This window comes from Aquarana catesbeiana, linkage group LG05 (assembly GCF_042186555.1).
Source record: "Aquarana catesbeiana isolate 2022-GZ linkage group LG05, ASM4218655v1, whole genome shotgun sequence".
In the NCBI taxonomy this organism is placed as follows: Eukaryota; Metazoa; Chordata; class Amphibia; order Anura; family Ranidae; genus Aquarana; species Aquarana catesbeiana.
This window is the reverse complement of record NC_133328.1, coordinates 258,352,813-258,370,356: the sequence shown is the minus strand read 5'-3', so window position 1 is coordinate 258,370,356 and position 17,544 is coordinate 258,352,813. Positions and strand designations below refer to the sequence as shown.

The window sequence follows — 17,544 nt, the reverse complement described above, 5'->3', positions numbered from 1 at the left end:
TTATCCAATTTTTTATTATGTGGTCCGTTTCAAGTAAACTCAGAGGCCCTATACCTCCATATACAAGAATAATACTCACCGCTTCTCCATTTTGGCCCCTTTTATACTCTCAGGTCTTTTAGAATTCATGCACCCTCACGTCACTTTCATATATATATATTTTTTATATATGTGGAATTTTTTTATATATGTGAAGGAATTTAAAAAAAAAAAAAAATGTTATATATGTGAAAGTTTTTTATGTGTGAAAGTTTTTTTATTTATGGAATAATGTTATATAAGATGGATAAAAAAAAAAAAAAAAAAAATTTATATATAGGATTTTACACCAAATTCCCCACCCACTGATAGGCTGTGGGGCAATTGATATTAATACGGGGTTTTATAGTGATTATGGGATTAATGTCTTGATATTTTTACCATTAGGCATGAGGGGTAGTTATCCATACCCCTCCCCTGATATATTTCAACTTGCTACTACAGACCTTTGTGGTCAAATACCTATATATAGAGTATTATCCTCCACCATTTAATATCAGATGGTGTGTTTTATCATTAAAAATATTTTTAATCCTTCATATACATTATACATACTCCCTTTACCTTATTCAGTTATCACCACTTCCTTTTGCAGTTTAAATGGGAGACTAGTTTAATAGACATTGAATATTGTTTATACACTCTTTCTATAACCCTTCCTTTCCTCATTTTGTTTTATATGTCCATGATGGAGGCGCCGAACGCAGCATATATTCTTCAGCCCACTAGATGGCACTTGGGGTATATTCCTTGTATGTATTCTGTTTTTAATTTGTGCTGGGGGGCGGGACTGTACACCATGATTGGCCTCCAGGCGCCTCCATTGAATACTTAAGACGTATGGAGTACCAAGATGGCCGCGCCTCAGATGACGTCTTGATGACGAAACGCGTAAGGCGTGGCCACGTGATACGCATACGTCTTTCCCTGTGTTAGTTGACTTCCGGGTTTAACTAGCAGGCGGTGGAACGCACGCTACACCGCGCTGCACTTCCCATACATTGACTCTGTATTAGTCAGCGGAGCACTGTCAGCTCCTTTTTAATCTACCTGTTTACAATAAAGTACAGTTTTTTTCGGATTTACGCGATGGGGCTTATTTTTGTAAGAGATATTTAAAATATTTTCAATGCCATGTTTACTAGGGGTGCACTGAATGGGTTTTTTTGTGCTGAAACCAATACCGAAAATGAAAAATACACTAGGCCGAAACCAGAAACCGATACCGAAACTGACCGATACCGAAAATGGCTTTTTTTATATATTAAACAAAAGAATTATTTGATATATAAAATTGTGTTATATTTGTTATATTATTCATATTCAACTTAATAATTTATGAATAAAAGAATAGTACAATTCAGTAATGTAAATAAGAACTTTAATAAAAAGCAACCCACATAAATTGGACAGAGAAGATAAAATCAAATAAAATACAAAATTATAATAAATTAAAGTAAGTGTAACTACAGCCTATCCTGCAGTGCAGACTGCAGTCAGTGCACATTGCACCATAACAAGATAAAATAAAAACAAAAGGTGTCAGCGGCTGCAGGTGCGATAAAAGTGTATGTATGTAGCTGCTGGTTACAAACATAGTTCATGTGCTCCTTGCTGTGAAGGCCCGTTATAGGTGGGGGCAGTGGCCAGTTTTTTGTTACTGTTCGTATATATGGTCCGGGGACACACTGGGCACCTTCGCTGCCATTGTGCTCTTGCTGGGTGTCCAGTGTGCTCCTGTTCCTTTAAGGGGGCTTAGGCTTCCTCCAGGCTCACCTGTCCCACATCTATCCATTCCATGCATGTGCTTCCATTGTGGAGACACTTATAAATTTGTAGTGTTAGGACTGCAAGCAACACAGGGTGCCGTGACAAGGCCTTGCAGCTACAGTCTGGTCTACAGCATTGGTGCTCAGCCAATCACAGCAAGCAATGTAGACTAGTCTGTGTTTCTGGAAGTCTCCGGCCATACCCGGAACACAGTGCGGTCTAGTGTAGTACTGTATTATGTATGTAGCCAGTCACGGATAGAGAACAGTTTTGCACATGCAGCAGGCTGACAGTTTAGGGAGAGATAATGACTGACATAGTTTGTCCCAACAACAAAACTATGTATAACTAAGTATAAAGAACAACTAACCATAACAGAAATATGGCAGAAGGCCGTTATTCTGTTTCACAGTTTTTGTAAATATAAGTTTAACATATGCTAATGCTAAAAAAAAATTTATTTTTATTTATTTTCAACTTGAGAACTAGTAATTTTTTCCTTAAGTTCTCTCCCTAAGGTGTCAGCGGCTGCATGTGCGATAAAAGTGTATGTATGTAACTGCGAGTTACATACATAGTCATACAGTAGACCCCACTGTGTTCCGGCCCCCGGGTATGGGAGTAGACTTCCCGAAACACAGACTAGTCTACAGCAGCGGTGTTCAGTCAATCACAGCAAGCAATGTAGACTAGTCTGTTTCTGGAAGTTTCCGCCCATACCCGGAACACAGTGTGGTATAGTGTATAGTACTGGAGTATGTAGACAGCCTCAGATACAGAACATACAGTTTTGCACATGCAGCGGGCTGAGAGCTTAGGGAGAGGCAATGACATGATTTGGCCCAACAACACAAACTATGTATAAAAAACAACTATCAACTAACCATAACAGAAATATGGCAGAAGGCCGTTATTCTGTTTCACAGTTTCTGTAAATATAACATAGTATGCTATAATAAAATTTTTATTTTATTATTTTTAACGTCAATGAGAACTAGTAATTGTTTCCCTAAGTTCTCTCCCTAAGGTGTCAGCGGCTGCATGTGCGATATAAAAGTGTATGTATGTAGCTGCGGGTTACATACCTAGTCACACAATAGACCGTACAGTGTTCCGGCCCCCGGGTATGAGTGGAGACTTCCTGGAACACAGACTAGTCTATAGCAGCGGTGCTCAGCCAATCACAGCAAGCAATGTAGACTAGTCTGTGTTTCTGGAAGTCTCCGCCCACACCCGAAACACAGTGCGGTATAGTGTATAGTACTGGAGTATGTAGACAGCCACATATACAGAACATACAGTTTTGCATTTGCACATGCAGCGGGCTGACAGCTTAGGGAGAGACATAATTTGGCCCAACAGCAACAAACTATGTACGGTATGTACAGTAGTTCAAAAGCTGGAGTTCTCTCTTAAATTGAAGAAGTGCAAAAAGCTGTAGAAGAACTACAATGAACAACCAACAAATGGCACAACTAGACAATTGGAACATACTAGATAGTCAGTCATACTTGTGCCTCTATCAGTAGTTGAAGGCCTGTGAGAGATGTATGGTCGACCACAATTTGGCTTAACATAGCCCATGGTGAGGAGCAAAAAAGGGACATGGGAAAGGGCAGAAAAAAACACCCAGCTTTTGCAACTTAACGGGCGGACATCCATCAGGCAGGTGGCCGAGGGGGTTGAGGTAGTGATTCCCACCAGGATAAGGCATTTTGGGGGGACAGGAAGAAGTGAACCTTCCCTTGATGAGTAACCCCGAGGGTAGCAGGGAACAGCATGGAGTACCGGATATTATGCTCCCGGAGCTTCTGCTTGACACGCTGATAACTGGCTCTTTTATTGCTAACTGTTGCAGAGTAATCCAGAAACAGGGACACTGCGGCACTATTGATCCGGAGACTTCCTTTCTTCTGGGCAGCACCCATGATGGAGTCCCAATCCCTATAGTTGAGGAGACAAATCACCATCGTGCAGGGTGGGAAACCCTCAGGGAGAGGATGCCCGGTGACTTGGTGGGTCTGCTCAATCACAAAAACAGAAAAGAGAGTTGATTGTGGACAAATTCTTGCTCGAGCCAGTTCTCTAGGAAGGCTACAGGGCCAGACCCCTCCACTCACTCCGGGAGACCAACCAGACGCAGGTTATTTCTGCAGAGACGATTCTCTAAGTCATGCACCTTATCCTCTAGTGTTGCAATCTTCCCCCCCAGGTATTCAGTTTAGGCAGGATAGGGTTAATGGTGTCCTCCATGTCACTAATAGGTCGCACAGTCTCAGTGACCCGGCCATGGATCTTTTGCATGTCCTGCCACATGATCGTTAAATCTAGCTTTAGGCCATCCACCTTCCCCATAAGGTCTGAGTGGTTTACCTTAATGATGGCGAGGATTTCCAACAACTTAGGCCCCTTTCCGTCATGTGCACCATCCTCACTCAGGGCAGCCTGTGATGACGTGGCCGGGGAGTACGGAATCCCGGGGGAAGGTGGTGGGGAAGCATCCTGGCCATCCCCAAAGAGATCATGAGTGGAGGCTGGCGATGCACTTGGCCCATGGAAAGTGTTGCGGCGGCCATTTTGGCAGGAGCGTGTAGTGATGCTCATCTTGGCCGGAGGTTGCTTCTTACGCCGCTTTCCCATCCACCAAAACGACTCCCAGGGTTGTGAAAACCTTCCTCACCAGGATAGGTGCAGTTTGAGTCGAGTAGCAGTCATGGACGAACAGGTGCAGGATTGTAGAAGGAGAGACCGGAGCTGCACAGGAACACATCTGAGCGCTATGCCACCCCCTTGGGAAGTAACCTTTAATTGCCATTTTAACCAGTGTGTATGTCACCTTGTACTGTATATGTCTGTACCAAGACATCCCAGGGTATGTAAACCTTTGATCAGAGCCATTTGGGTGATTTTATTAGGATTTAAAAAGGAGCCAAACAACTATGTGATAACAAACGGCTTCATATGATCATTATACTTAAATAAAAAAGCTTTTTGGCATGATCAGTCATATTTTCAATATTAAAGTGGAAGCCCACCTTAATAGCCTTATGTCTCAAAATTTAAAAAAATCCCAGTTTTTCTACTTTTATTTTGCAGCATCCAGTCCCGTCACATGACTTCAATTCTACTTCCTTCTGAGACTAAAATTAGCCAGTGGGTGTGGTTCCTGAAAGCTAGTGACATCACTTCCTGGGAGGGACACTGTTTCTGTGTAGCCAGTGGGCGTATACTGGATTGGAGGAGCTGATCATAGGTTCCTGCCTAGTGTCCTCTCATCAGTAAGGATGCATTGTACATCCTAATTCATGAGAAAATTAAGAAATAAAAAGAACCATCCAAACAGGACCGGGGGGGGGGGGGTGCAGGGCACATACACAGTATAGCTGTGCACAGGAGAAGGGAGCTGGACACAGGGTGGCGACTGTCAGTGTAGCTGGAAGTGCTCTGGGGTCTCAGATCAGAATCTACAACGATCATAGCACAGGCAACCACATTAAGGCTCTGTTTCCACTAGTGTGACTTGTCATGCGAATTGTCATACACAAAGTCGCATGACAAGTGACAGCCCATTGATTTAAATGGCATCTGTTCTTATCTATGGGACTTTGAAATTCAGCAACTTTAAAAAGGTACCTGCAATGATTTGATGCGACTTTGATCCAGAGTGTAAAGTTGGATCAAAGCTGCACTCAAAGTTGCATCAAAGTCACACTCCAAAGTCGGACTCTAGTTTTAGCCTACGTTTCCAATAGTGCTACTCCAAAGCTGTGCAATTTAGAGTGCGACTGAGTGCAGCTTTGAGACAACTTTACACTCTGGATCAAAGTCGCATCAAAAGTTGCATCAAAGTACAGCAGGCACCTTTTTAAAGTCGCTGATTTTAAAAGGCGCATACATGGGAACATTTGACTTTGAAATCAATGGGCTATGACTTGTCATGCGATTTTATGCGTCCAAAGTCTCATGGCAAGTTGCACAAGTGGAAACGAAGCCTTAAACTCATTACTCACATGTAGCTCCCTCAGCTGGGTGTGTGCTACACCATGCACACACTGCCTTTACAGTGCCATGCAGAAACAAACCATGTGGTTGTACACTGTAGAAAATCTGCAGCATGTTGCACTGTAATCTTACAGTTTCTAACAAACAGAACATACTTTCAAAGCCTGCCCTCTCTCCCCCCTTCTCTCTCTCAGGAGAAACTGCTATCCAAAACAAGGCTATGAAGATAGGAGATCTGAGGAGGGATGGGGGTGGGGCTGGGCAGGTCTAGGAATGTCTGTCTAAAAAGGATAGGAGGGATGTGGGCAGGGCTGGGCAAGACAGGGGCGGTTAGAATGAACAGTATGCATGCCTGTGTAGAAGAGAAGGACAACGTTTTCAGGAAGTGAGGGGCAGCATGCAGAATTCAGAAATAAGGAAGTAAGGTTGTCCCTGAAGAACAGGAAGAAGCTGATTGTCTAGCTTTGATTAGACTTTCTAAGCTTGGCAATCAGCTATACAGAAAATGAATGATGTCAAAAGATAAAGATATTTTACATATAATTAATAGAAAATGTTTCATTTTTGACTGGACTTCCACTTTAATGCCAAAAGGTCACGATTTCTGCCAAGGTATGCAAACTTTTGAACACAACTGTGTAGAAAAATACCACACCTGATTCTCTTCTTTGAAGTCTTGTTTGTTTCAAGAAAACCTAGATGTATCACATTAGCAGGAAATCAGCAGGAAACTTCACTCTGATTATGAAGTCAAAAATAATGGTTGCAAACCCTGCAATAAAAAACGCTGCAAACTATGCAACCAGATAAATCTATCCAAAAGTGTTACACACACAAATGGGACCTTCTATATCATGGGATCTTACAGCTGTACCTCAAGTAATGTTGTGTACCTCATCCAATGCAAAAGGTGCAGCAAAGGATCTTATGTTGGTGAAACAGGACAGAAGTTGCAAGTGAGGATGAATTTGCACAGACATACCATCAAAGAACATAAAGAAGACAGTTTATGCACACCTGTGGGACATCATTTCTCACAATCGGACCACACTATAGAAGACCTCAATGTCTTAGTTCTTAAAGGGAATTTCAGAACTATCCAGGAAAGGAAAATGTTTGAACTAAGAATGATACTTCTTTTTGACACAAAGAATAATGGCCTGAATTTAGACATTGGTTTCCTTACACATTATGCTAAAGTTTTACGACCGCTCTGTGATTAGTATTTCCCCCCCTTGCATTCCCTCCTAGCTCTCCCTCTGTCTTATCTCACTAACTCTGCTGCTATCTTTATTACCATTGATTTGTATGTGTTTTGTTTTCTTTTTTTTTTTTTTTTTTTTCCTTTTTTTCTTTAACATTCTGCTTAAAAATGTGTGAATCAGTACTGCTTGGACCTTGAAGAAGGGGACATACCCCGAAAGCTTGTCCTGAAAAATTGTATGTTAGTGCAAATAAAAAAAGTATCACGGACAGTACTCAATTTTCTCTGTCACAATTGCACTAATACGGCTACAACAAATCAAGTATGATGGAAGATACTGCATATAGCCGCATAAAGAAGCAGTTAACCAACCTGATCACAAAGGAAACACAGGTCACATCTTCTTTCTCTCAAGATGCAAAAAGAGGAATCTCATACCACAGGGTCTCCGGATTAAAAATCCTTGTGCAAATACACTGAACTCTCCTTATGCAGAAGGACTCTGCAGACGTACCAGCGAGAGGTTAAGGAACAACCTCATTCATAAACTCTATGGTAAAAGGGAAACAATCCGGAAACAAAAGCAGTTGGTGTTTGAAACCTCAACACCATTGGATCCCACAAGCATCAACCAAATTAAGAATGAAATTGAAACCTTACAAAGACAACTGCAAAAACTTGCCATGAACAGGAAGCAAAAAAAACTCCAAAAGCTACACCAAGAGCAGACCTTTTGGATACAACCTAAACAACACAAAACAAACACAACTTCTATAACTCCTGCTATCAGCAACTTGGAAGCCAATCCAGAATCCCAAGGTATCCTTTGTGTAAATGCTGACTTTACAGAAAATGTGGATATAACAGAGGAACTCGGAATAATAAATTTGTCAAATCATCAACTTACTACACCAGAAACAACAGTCCTCTCCAAAGGCCTCACATTCTGCCCAACCACCAAATTGGATAAATTACAGGTATGGTCAGATATGGAGGAATTCTTTAGGAGACTAAGGCTCAAAGAATATTTTGACAGTAAGGAAAGGAATCCTAGGACAATAGATGGTTACAAAAGGAAAAAGAACAGCAACTTCACACCTCCACAAGGACGCAACCCCAAACTGGATACCTATATTGACAGCTTCAGGCTGCGAGTTACATCCCTGATATCCACCCAGCAAAAGAAAACATTATACAACCTTTCGCCACTGGAGCGAAGAGCTGTACATGATCTGCGCAATAATCAGGCCATAACCATCAAACCAGCAGACAAAGGGGGAGCAGTCGTTGTGATGGATACAGACAAATATATACAAGAGGGCCAGAGGCAGCTGGCAAATACTACTTACTACAAAAAACTGGATTATGATCCGACCCAGGATTTTACTAAGCAATTAAAAGGTCTCATTGCGACAATGCCAAGCCACCTACATTCAGAACTCATCAATGCAATTCCGGATAATCCAGAAATGGGAGACTTCTACATGCTGCCCAAGATCCACAAGCCAGGAAATCCAGGCAGACCCATTATAACAGGTATGAATACACTTACTGAACATATCTCAGGCCTTGTAGAAAACATGTTAAAACCTTTAGTCATGAACACTGCAAGTTTCCTGCAAGACACCACTGATTTTCTAAACAAGCTTAACAATATACAACAATTACCACCTAATACTCTTCTAGTCACTATGGATGTAGAATCTCTGTACAGTAACATCCCTCACAAGGATGGGTTGGCGGCATGTCACAGATTCTTATCATCCTCACCAGACCACAAATACACTGCTGAGGATGTGACACGGCTCATTGAATTCATTCTTACACACAACTACTTCACTTTCAATAATGACATCTATCTCCAGTGTATGGGTACTGCTATGGGAAGCAAAATGGCACCCCAATATGCAAATTTATTTATGGCTGACCTGGAGGACAAATTTCTGAACAGCATACAACAAAAGCCATACAGATATTATCGCTATATTGATGATATATTCATGATATGGACTGAAGGTGAAGAAAATCTAAACCAATTCTTTTCATTGATCAACACTTTTCACCCATCTATCAAACTAAAAATGGACTATTCGAACACACATGTCAACTTCCTGGACACTACAGTATACATCAGGGATGACAAGCTACACACGTCAATATACAGAAAACCGACTGACCGATGCAGCTATCTTCATAGTTCCAGTTTTCACCCCCAACACACCAAACGGGCCATCATACACAGCCAGGCCATCAGATACCACCGAATTTGTTCAGACCCAGAAGACAGAGATAAACATCTCAGAACACTGGCAGACTCCTTCCATAAGAAAGGTTACAAAGACAAAACCATAAACAACAGCATAAACACAGCCTTGAAAACCCGAAGAGAAAATCTCCTCCAATACACAGAGAAAAAAACAAATAACCGAGTACCTCTAGTGACCACATACAACCCAGCACTTGAAGGGATCAAAAAGATAATTAAAGATTTACAACCCATTATAACAGAGGATGAAACTCTGAAAGGAATATTCCAACAACCCCCATTATTGGCTTTCAGACAACCACCCAACCTCAGACACAAACTAATCAGCAGGAAACTTCACTCTGATTATGAAGTCAAAAATAATGGTTGCAAACCCTGCAATAAAAAACGCTGCAAACTATGCAACCAGATAAATCTATCCAAAAGTGTTACACACACAAATGGGACCTTCTATATCATGGGATCTTACAGCTGTACCTCAAGTAATGTTGTGTACCTCATCCAATGCAAAAGGTGCAGCAAAGGATCTTATGTTGGTGAAACAGGACAGAAGTTGCAAGTGAGGATGAATTTGCACAGACATACCATCAAAGAACATAAAGAAGACAGTTTATGCACACCTGTGGGACATCATTTCTCACAATCGGACCACACTATAGAAGACCTCAATGTCTTAGTTCTTAAAGGGAATTTCAGAACTATCCAGGAAAGGAAAACGTTTGAACTAAGAATGATACTTCTTTTTGACACAAAGAATAATGGCCTGAATTTAGACATTGGTTTCCTTACACATTATGCTAAAGTTTTACGACCGCTCTGTGATTAGTATTTCCCCCCCTTGCATTCCCTCCTAGCTCTCCCTCTGTCTTATCTCACTAACTCTGCTGCTATCTTTATTACCATTGATTTGTATGTGTTTTGTTTTTTTTTTTTTTTTTCCTTTTTTTCTTTAACATTCTGCTTAAAAATGTGTGAATCAGTACTGCTTGGACCTTGAAGAAGGGGACATACCCCGAAAGCTTGTCCTGAAAAATTGTATGTTAGTGCAAATAAAAAAAGTATCACGGACAGTACTCAATTTTCTCTGTCACAATTGCACTAATACGGCTACAACAAATCAAGTACATTAGCAAATAAAATTAACTGATATCAGTCAAGATACCTGTTTAGAAATGTATTCATTTGCTGGAGGCACAGATGCAAAACCTTTTTCTTCAATTCTTCACTAATTTGAGCAGCTACCTGAAGATTCTGCTCAAACATCTGTAAACAAAAACAAAAGATGGCCTATCAGCCTAGGGCAGAAATATAATAACAGATACAGGTTTCTTGATTTTGATGGTAAACCCACATTCTGGTCTCAGCTAAATAAGGCATGATGCACAGCCCTAATTCATAAAGTTAAAATACAGTAGCTGTCCCTGTGTACATATACAATAACAGTTCATAGAAATACAGGTTTTCAAAACATTTAAGTCTCAGTATAGCTAGACTATCAAAAACTCTCATTACATGTTATAATAAAGAGTGTTCAAGCGCAGAAAGCCACTAGCATTCGTTTTGCGTGGAGTGAACTATACCTGGTTGAAACTGCCTTCAGATGTCCCTCCCATCCTCTCTGTGTCCCCATTGCAAAGTTTGAGTAGACCAGCCGGTGTCCTCTACTGAACATGCTTATATTTCAGTTGCCTTCTAAGCTCCTCTTTTCCTCCATTTTCATATTTGTGCAGCTCACATGACTATAGTCACACATGTGGGCGTATACACAGTGGTGAATGACACTCCCCTCCCTCCTTCCTCCTCCATGTCCTCCTATTGCTAAACACTATTGGGGCGAGATATAGTATGCTGATTGATTACATTCACTAAGAAACTCACAAAAAATGCTTAGTTTTAATATAAATTATTAAATATATCAAATGTAGCTGCTAATACCTGTAAAGGCAAAAAACCCTGGGATGCAGACACTATTGGAACAAAATAGAAGCTAATGTTAATCATCTCTGACTCTGCCTACACCATATTAATGCACAAAAACTACGTATTGGATGTTCAACAGTTATTTGATATTTATAATGTCATTTAAATTGCTCTTCTGATTTTTTTTTTGTTTTGTTTGTTTGTTGACTGACACAGCACCAATCAAGGCTGGCCAGACACAGACTAATGGCACACATTAGCAGAGTAATAGAAGCCCCTCCCACAGATCTTTCCCAGCAGATGCCAAAGAAAGATCATGCGACCACACAACAGCGATGCAGGAGTAAGGTACTGAAAATTTAAATATATATATATATATATATATATATATACAGTGGGGACAGAAAGTCGGAAAGTATTCAGACCCCCTTAAATTTTTCACTCTTTGTTATATTGCAGCCATTTGCTAAAATCATTTACGTTCATTTTTTTTCCTCATTACTGTGCACACAGCACCCCATATTGACAGAAAAACACAGAATTGTTGACATTTTATGCAGATTTATTAAAAAAGAAAAACCAAAATATCACATGGTCCTAAGTATTCAGACCCTTTGCTGTGACACTCATATATTTAACTCAGGTGCTGTCCATTTCTCCTGATCATCCTTGAGATTGTTCTACACCTTCATTTGAGTCCAGCTGTGTTTGATTATACTGATTGGACTTGATTAGGAAAGCCACACACCTGTCTATATAAAACCTTAAAGCTCACAGTGCATGTCAGAGCAAATATGAATCATGAGGTCAAAGGAACTGCCTGAAGAGCTCAGAGACAGAATTGTGGCAAGGCACAGATCTGGCCAAGCCTTCCTAGAGCTGGCCGTCCGGCCAACCTGAGCTATCGGGGGAGAAGAGCCTTGGTGAGAGAGGTAAAGAAGAACCCAAAGATCACTGTGGCTGAGCTCCAGAGATGCAGTTGGGAGATGGGAGAAAGTTGCAGAAAGCCAACCATCACTGCAGCCCTCCACCAGTCGGGGCTTTATGGCAGAGTGGCCCGATGGAAGCCTCTCCTCAGTGCAAGACACATGAAAGCCCGCATGGAGTTTGCTAAAAAACACCTGAAGGACTCTAAGATGGTGAGAAACAAGATTCTCTGGTCTGATGAGACCAAGATAGAACTTTTTGGCCTTAATTCTAAGAGGTATGTGTGGAGAAAACCAGGCACTGCTCATCACCTGTCCAATACAGTCCCAACAGTGAAGCATGGTGATGGCAGCATCATGCTGTGGGGGTGTTTTTCATCTGCAGGGACAGGACGACTGGTTGGTAATACTAAGTATTGCCCCCCTTGACGACTGGTTGCAATCGAGGGAAAGATGAATGCGGCCAAGTACAGGAATATCCTGGATGAAAACCTTCTCCAGAGTGCTCAGGACCTCAGACTGGGTCGAAGGTTTATCGTCCAACAAGACAATGACCCTAAGCACACAGCTAAAATAACGCAGGAGTGGCTTCACAATAACTCCGTGACTGTTCTTGAATGGCCCAGCCAGAGCCCTGACTTAAACCCAATTGAGCATCTCTGGAGAGACCTAAAAATGGCTGTCCACCAACGTTTACCATCCAACTTGACAGAACTGGAGAGGATCTGCAAGGAGGAAAAGCAGAGGATCCCCAAATCCAGGTGTGAAAAACTTGTTGCATCTTTCCCAAAAAAACTCATGGCTGTATTAGATCAAAAGGGTGCTTCTACTAAATACTGAGCAAAGGGTCTGAATACTTAGGACCATGTGATATTTCAGTATTTCTTTTTTAATAAATCTGCAAAAATGTCAACAATTCTGTTTTTCTGTCAATACGGGGTGCTGTGTGTACATTAATGGAGGGAAAAAATGAACTTAAATGATTTTAGCAAATGGCTGCAATATAACAAAGAGTTAAAAATTTAAGGGGGTCTGAATACTTTCCGTCCCCACTGTAGTTTGAAGGTCATTTTCCCATTATTGTAAAAAGGTAAGCTCAGAAACCCCTACTTGGTTTGTTAAGAGAGCATAAAAAAGTGTCAGAGTGAATGAGGGAGCTGCTCTCCGTCCATGCAGATCTGTTCAAGCGAAGTGAGCTGGCTTAAGGTTTGGTCATCTCTTGGCTTGATCTAAGGTGAGCATTCGATTTTGCACGTCTGAGAAAGTCAAGCTCGTGTTGGAATCGGGTCTCAATGACATGACTGGATAGAAGCCCATTGTCCTCCGCAAAATGAATGCATCTGAAAATATTCTGTTTCCTAATGGATTGAAATTTTAAGTCTTTCATACCTGGCAAAAACACATACGACCCTAATATCGGGGTAAGCGGGCTTGGCTCTGGAGACAGATTAGGCATTGTCTTAAAGATGTGTTTAGCCATCTTGAAAGTCGCCCCAACCAAAGGATTAAGAGTAACCGCCGTGGGGCAATTGCGAAGAGGAGACCAAGGTATACCCGCCAGAATTGAATCTATGGTGTCTTGTTCAAGGTCTTTAACAACGATTTTCCCTTTAAAAGAGAAGTATGGGTTTGAGCTTTTTTTCAGATTAATACTAACCTAGGTGGATGCAGCATCGGTCCGATGCTACATCTGTCCCCTAGCACTGAGAACCGTGCAATGGAACATCGCCGATCGCTCGGTTCTGACAGCTCTCCAAGCAGAGAGCTGCTGACTGTCAGTCACAGCTCGCTGAGAGGCTGAGCCGGGTGTCGGTCGTGGGACCTGGCGTATCTCAAGTTCCATTGTCGTGATGACGTAGACCCTCGACCGACTTCTGTGACGTCAGCAGAACACAGACTTCAGCCCACTCTCTGCTGAAAACGGGGTCACAGGAGTGCAAAACGAATTGCACTCACAGGATCCATAAGGGAAGTACAGCTATACTTCTCCTTTAAGAATATATGTGCATTTAACGGAAAGGTTTCTTCACAGTAAGAGCTGTGAAAACGTGGAATAGACTCCCGCAAGAGCTGGTGCTGACCAGCTCTATAGATTGCTTTAAAAAAGGCCTGGATTCTTTTCTAAATGTACATTATATAAATGGATACTAACATTTACAGGTAATGTTAATCCAGAGAATACCAGATTACCTCTTGGGAGATCAGGAAGGAATTATTTCCCCTGCTAGAGCTAACTGGATTATGCTTTGCTGGGATTATACGATTGTGTATAAAGGATTGGATAATTTTTTCCCCCTTTTTATGGTTGAACTAGATGGAGTTCCTTCTATGTGTAAGCATCTAAAAGCCCTTAGACTGCTGCTGGTCACCACCATCTTGGATTTGATCCTGACAGAGCTATCATTCAAGTTATACTCTGTAGTATTCCCCTTCCCCTAGCTGCTACATAAAAAGGTATGTAGGAAAGTAAACAAAGGGCAGAGGAGATGCCAACAAAAACAGTAACAAGACACTGCCAGAAGGGTAGGGGGCTATCATGTTCAAGGAGGGAGGGGACTGTGCTAGGGAATTCTGTTTAAGAAAGGTGCATACAGTAGAGGAAATGTATAAATGTATTAAAGGAACATTGCTTTATTACAAACAACCAATAAAACACACCATTACATAAACATTTTATACAAACACAGAGTGTTTTCCTCTCGTCAAACAATTTAATGTTAATTGAAAATAATCAAAAAATAAAAGGATGTTTTTAGATATGATTAAAATGTATCAAAGTATTAGAAAATATTGGCGCCACAGTATTTAAGATATTTAAAGGTCATTAAAAAGCAGTGGGTGGGGGGGGGCATGGCTTGTGGCGCATGGAGTAGGATGTGCAAATATATCCGATTTCCAGTACTTACCGCATCGCATTCACGACCTATATACCTAACTGTATTCAGCATGCCTCTGGCTTTCCTCTGGTGCCTGTCTCACTCGCCGCCATGTCTAGAAAAGGTAAAGACTCCCAAGCAGCGTTGGATCATGCTGTCCAAAAAGGCGACCGAACACCACACTCGGCCAAAGAAGCAGCTCAGAGGCTGTTTGCTAAAGCGCCTCCTGCTACACCGATCCCTTTGCTATCTGAACCAGCGCCAGATGCACCTCCTGCAGAAGAGCTTGATCCCTACTGGACTGAGGATCCTGAGGTGTCTTCCATGTGGGATGCAGTGAGTACCCCAGCTATCCTGGCTTCAGACCATGAGCCCAGCACTGCAGACACAGAGGACTCAGAGCCCAAACTTCGGGAAATCCTAGCAGCAGTCACCTCCTGCAATCTTACTTTACATACTCTGACATCTAAAATCAAGGGTGTAAAACTGGAATTAACCCTAGTCAGACAAGATATACAGAAATTAAGAGACCGCACAGCGGGTCTGGAAGTACTGTTGAAGATGATATGGCGCCATTACATGTGCAGTCTCTAACTACCACTCACTCCGCAAGATTAGAAGATATGGAAAATAGACTGAAGAGAAATAACATAAGAGCTGTGGGGATTCCAGATAAGGCTAAGGGGAAGAATCCTGTCACATTTATTGAGAGATGGCTTACAGAAACATTTAGCAGGGAATCTTTCTCCCAAAGGCTTGCAGTGGAACGGCCCACAGGGTACCTGCAAGACCCCCATGCCCTGGTGAACCACCACAAGCCTTTCTGTTTAAGCTGTTGAATTTCCAAGATAGAGATGCTATCCTGTACCAAGCCAGAACCAAAGGTGACGTCATGATAATGGACAATGTCCGGATATTGTTTTACCACGATTTCTCTGCTAAATTACAACATCAGGGGACGAAGTTTACAGGAGGCTAAAAAGCCCGGCTACAGGTGGCCAGGGTCGACAACCCAAATGCTGCTTCCGATTAGTTGGATGGTATGGAGCATACTCTAAGAAGGTCGGCGGGGACCTGAATACAAGCTTTTAGTGCCCAACTGGGATGCATTGCTGAGCTGGATGCCTTATTTGTTTGTATCGCTGGCCTTCACTCCTTTAAGGTGGTAAAGAATTCATGTTTCTTCGTTCAGTTTATCGCCACTGGTTTTTAGTGGAACTGCAAGCTCCTTCAGATTACTGGAATATCCAGAGACGTTGGGGGCCCCTCCATACATACCTGTCCTGTGAGGACTTTTGTTTTTGTTTTTCCCCACGTTTTTGTGGCTCCAGTGCACGGTTTGGGTGAGCTATTCCCCCCCACAGGATGGACCACAGACATTCTATATAGGGACTATGTCTGGCTCCTCGCAGTGTATGCTCTCAGTGCCTTTATACTGACTGCCTATCTGTGTGACACTATGCCCTTCTGTCTAATATCCCTGCAGGCATCCGCCAGCTCTGGCTTTGTCTTGAGCTCCTGGAACACATCTCGGTGATGATAGTGCTGCTACAGTCGTGTAGATTACTGTCTTGCCATGCCTTAGCTGACCCATGTGTGGGATTCACTTTTCCCTTATTTGGACCATTAGAGACAGTTTTATGTCAGGTAAATATAATCTATTGTCCTGGAATGTGTTGGGGCTGAATGATGGAGTGAAACGGGTAGCACTATTCTCTGCCCTGAAACCATATCCCATCTTCAATCGAACACCTTATCATTGCTTCAAAATAGGGGCTTTTTGACACAGTTTCACTTCACTCATACCGCCTATTCAAGAGGAGTTTGCGTTATTATTTCTAATAATGTTCAGTTTTATTTGATACAATCCCGTGTATATGACCAAGGTAGATATGGTTTTTTACTGTGTAAAATAGCTGGGGTAGTATGCATTGTGGCAAATGTATATATTCCTTCACTCTTCTCTCCAGATTGTCTGAAATGTCTAGCCCAATTTATGGCTCCACATTCCAATGTAGCCATATGGGTTTTGGGAGATTTTAACAATATCCTGGACAAAAATAAAGACAAATTTTAATTGCATGGGGAACGGCCTACAGGTTCTGCGGGCCCCACCCCATTTGCTAGATTAGTCTCTGAACTTGAGTTGCATGATGTGTGGAGGAATAAATATCCTGACAAAAAGTGCTTTTCCTGGTATTCTGCTTCACATAGGGGACTATCCCGTACAGATTTGTGCTTATGTACCTCTGTGGCACTGCTTATGGTACATATGGCCGAATATGTTTCACGCAGTATCTCTGACCACTCGCCCCTAAGAATACAAGTTTCCATTTCAGGGGTCTCTGGTACCAGATTGTGGAAGGTTAACCCTTTCTGATTTAATCTCTTCCCACCCAATGACTCTATACGCAAAGCAATTCAAATTTTCATGCAACATAATAGGGGTGCCCTTAAGGCACATATTCGGGGCATTATTACTAAACACATTTCCAATATTAAAACTGCCACTAAGGAGTGGGAAACCTTGGTACTTAGTGA

General features: G+C 41.9%; 1 protein-coding gene across 1 annotated transcript in view; it reads right to left on the bottom strand.

Moving 5' to 3' along the window:
- The window catches only part of EXOC3 (exocyst complex component 3), a 569,566-nt gene that overhangs the window by 223,063 nt on the left and 328,959 nt on the right, over positions 1 to 17,544 (bottom strand). The window contains exon 7 of the mRNA XM_073630729.1: positions 10,444 to 10,544. Within this exon, the coding sequence (XP_073486830.1) occupies positions 10,444 to 10,544 (101 nt within the window). The remainder of the gene's footprint in view (positions 1 to 10,443; positions 10,545 to 17,544) is intronic.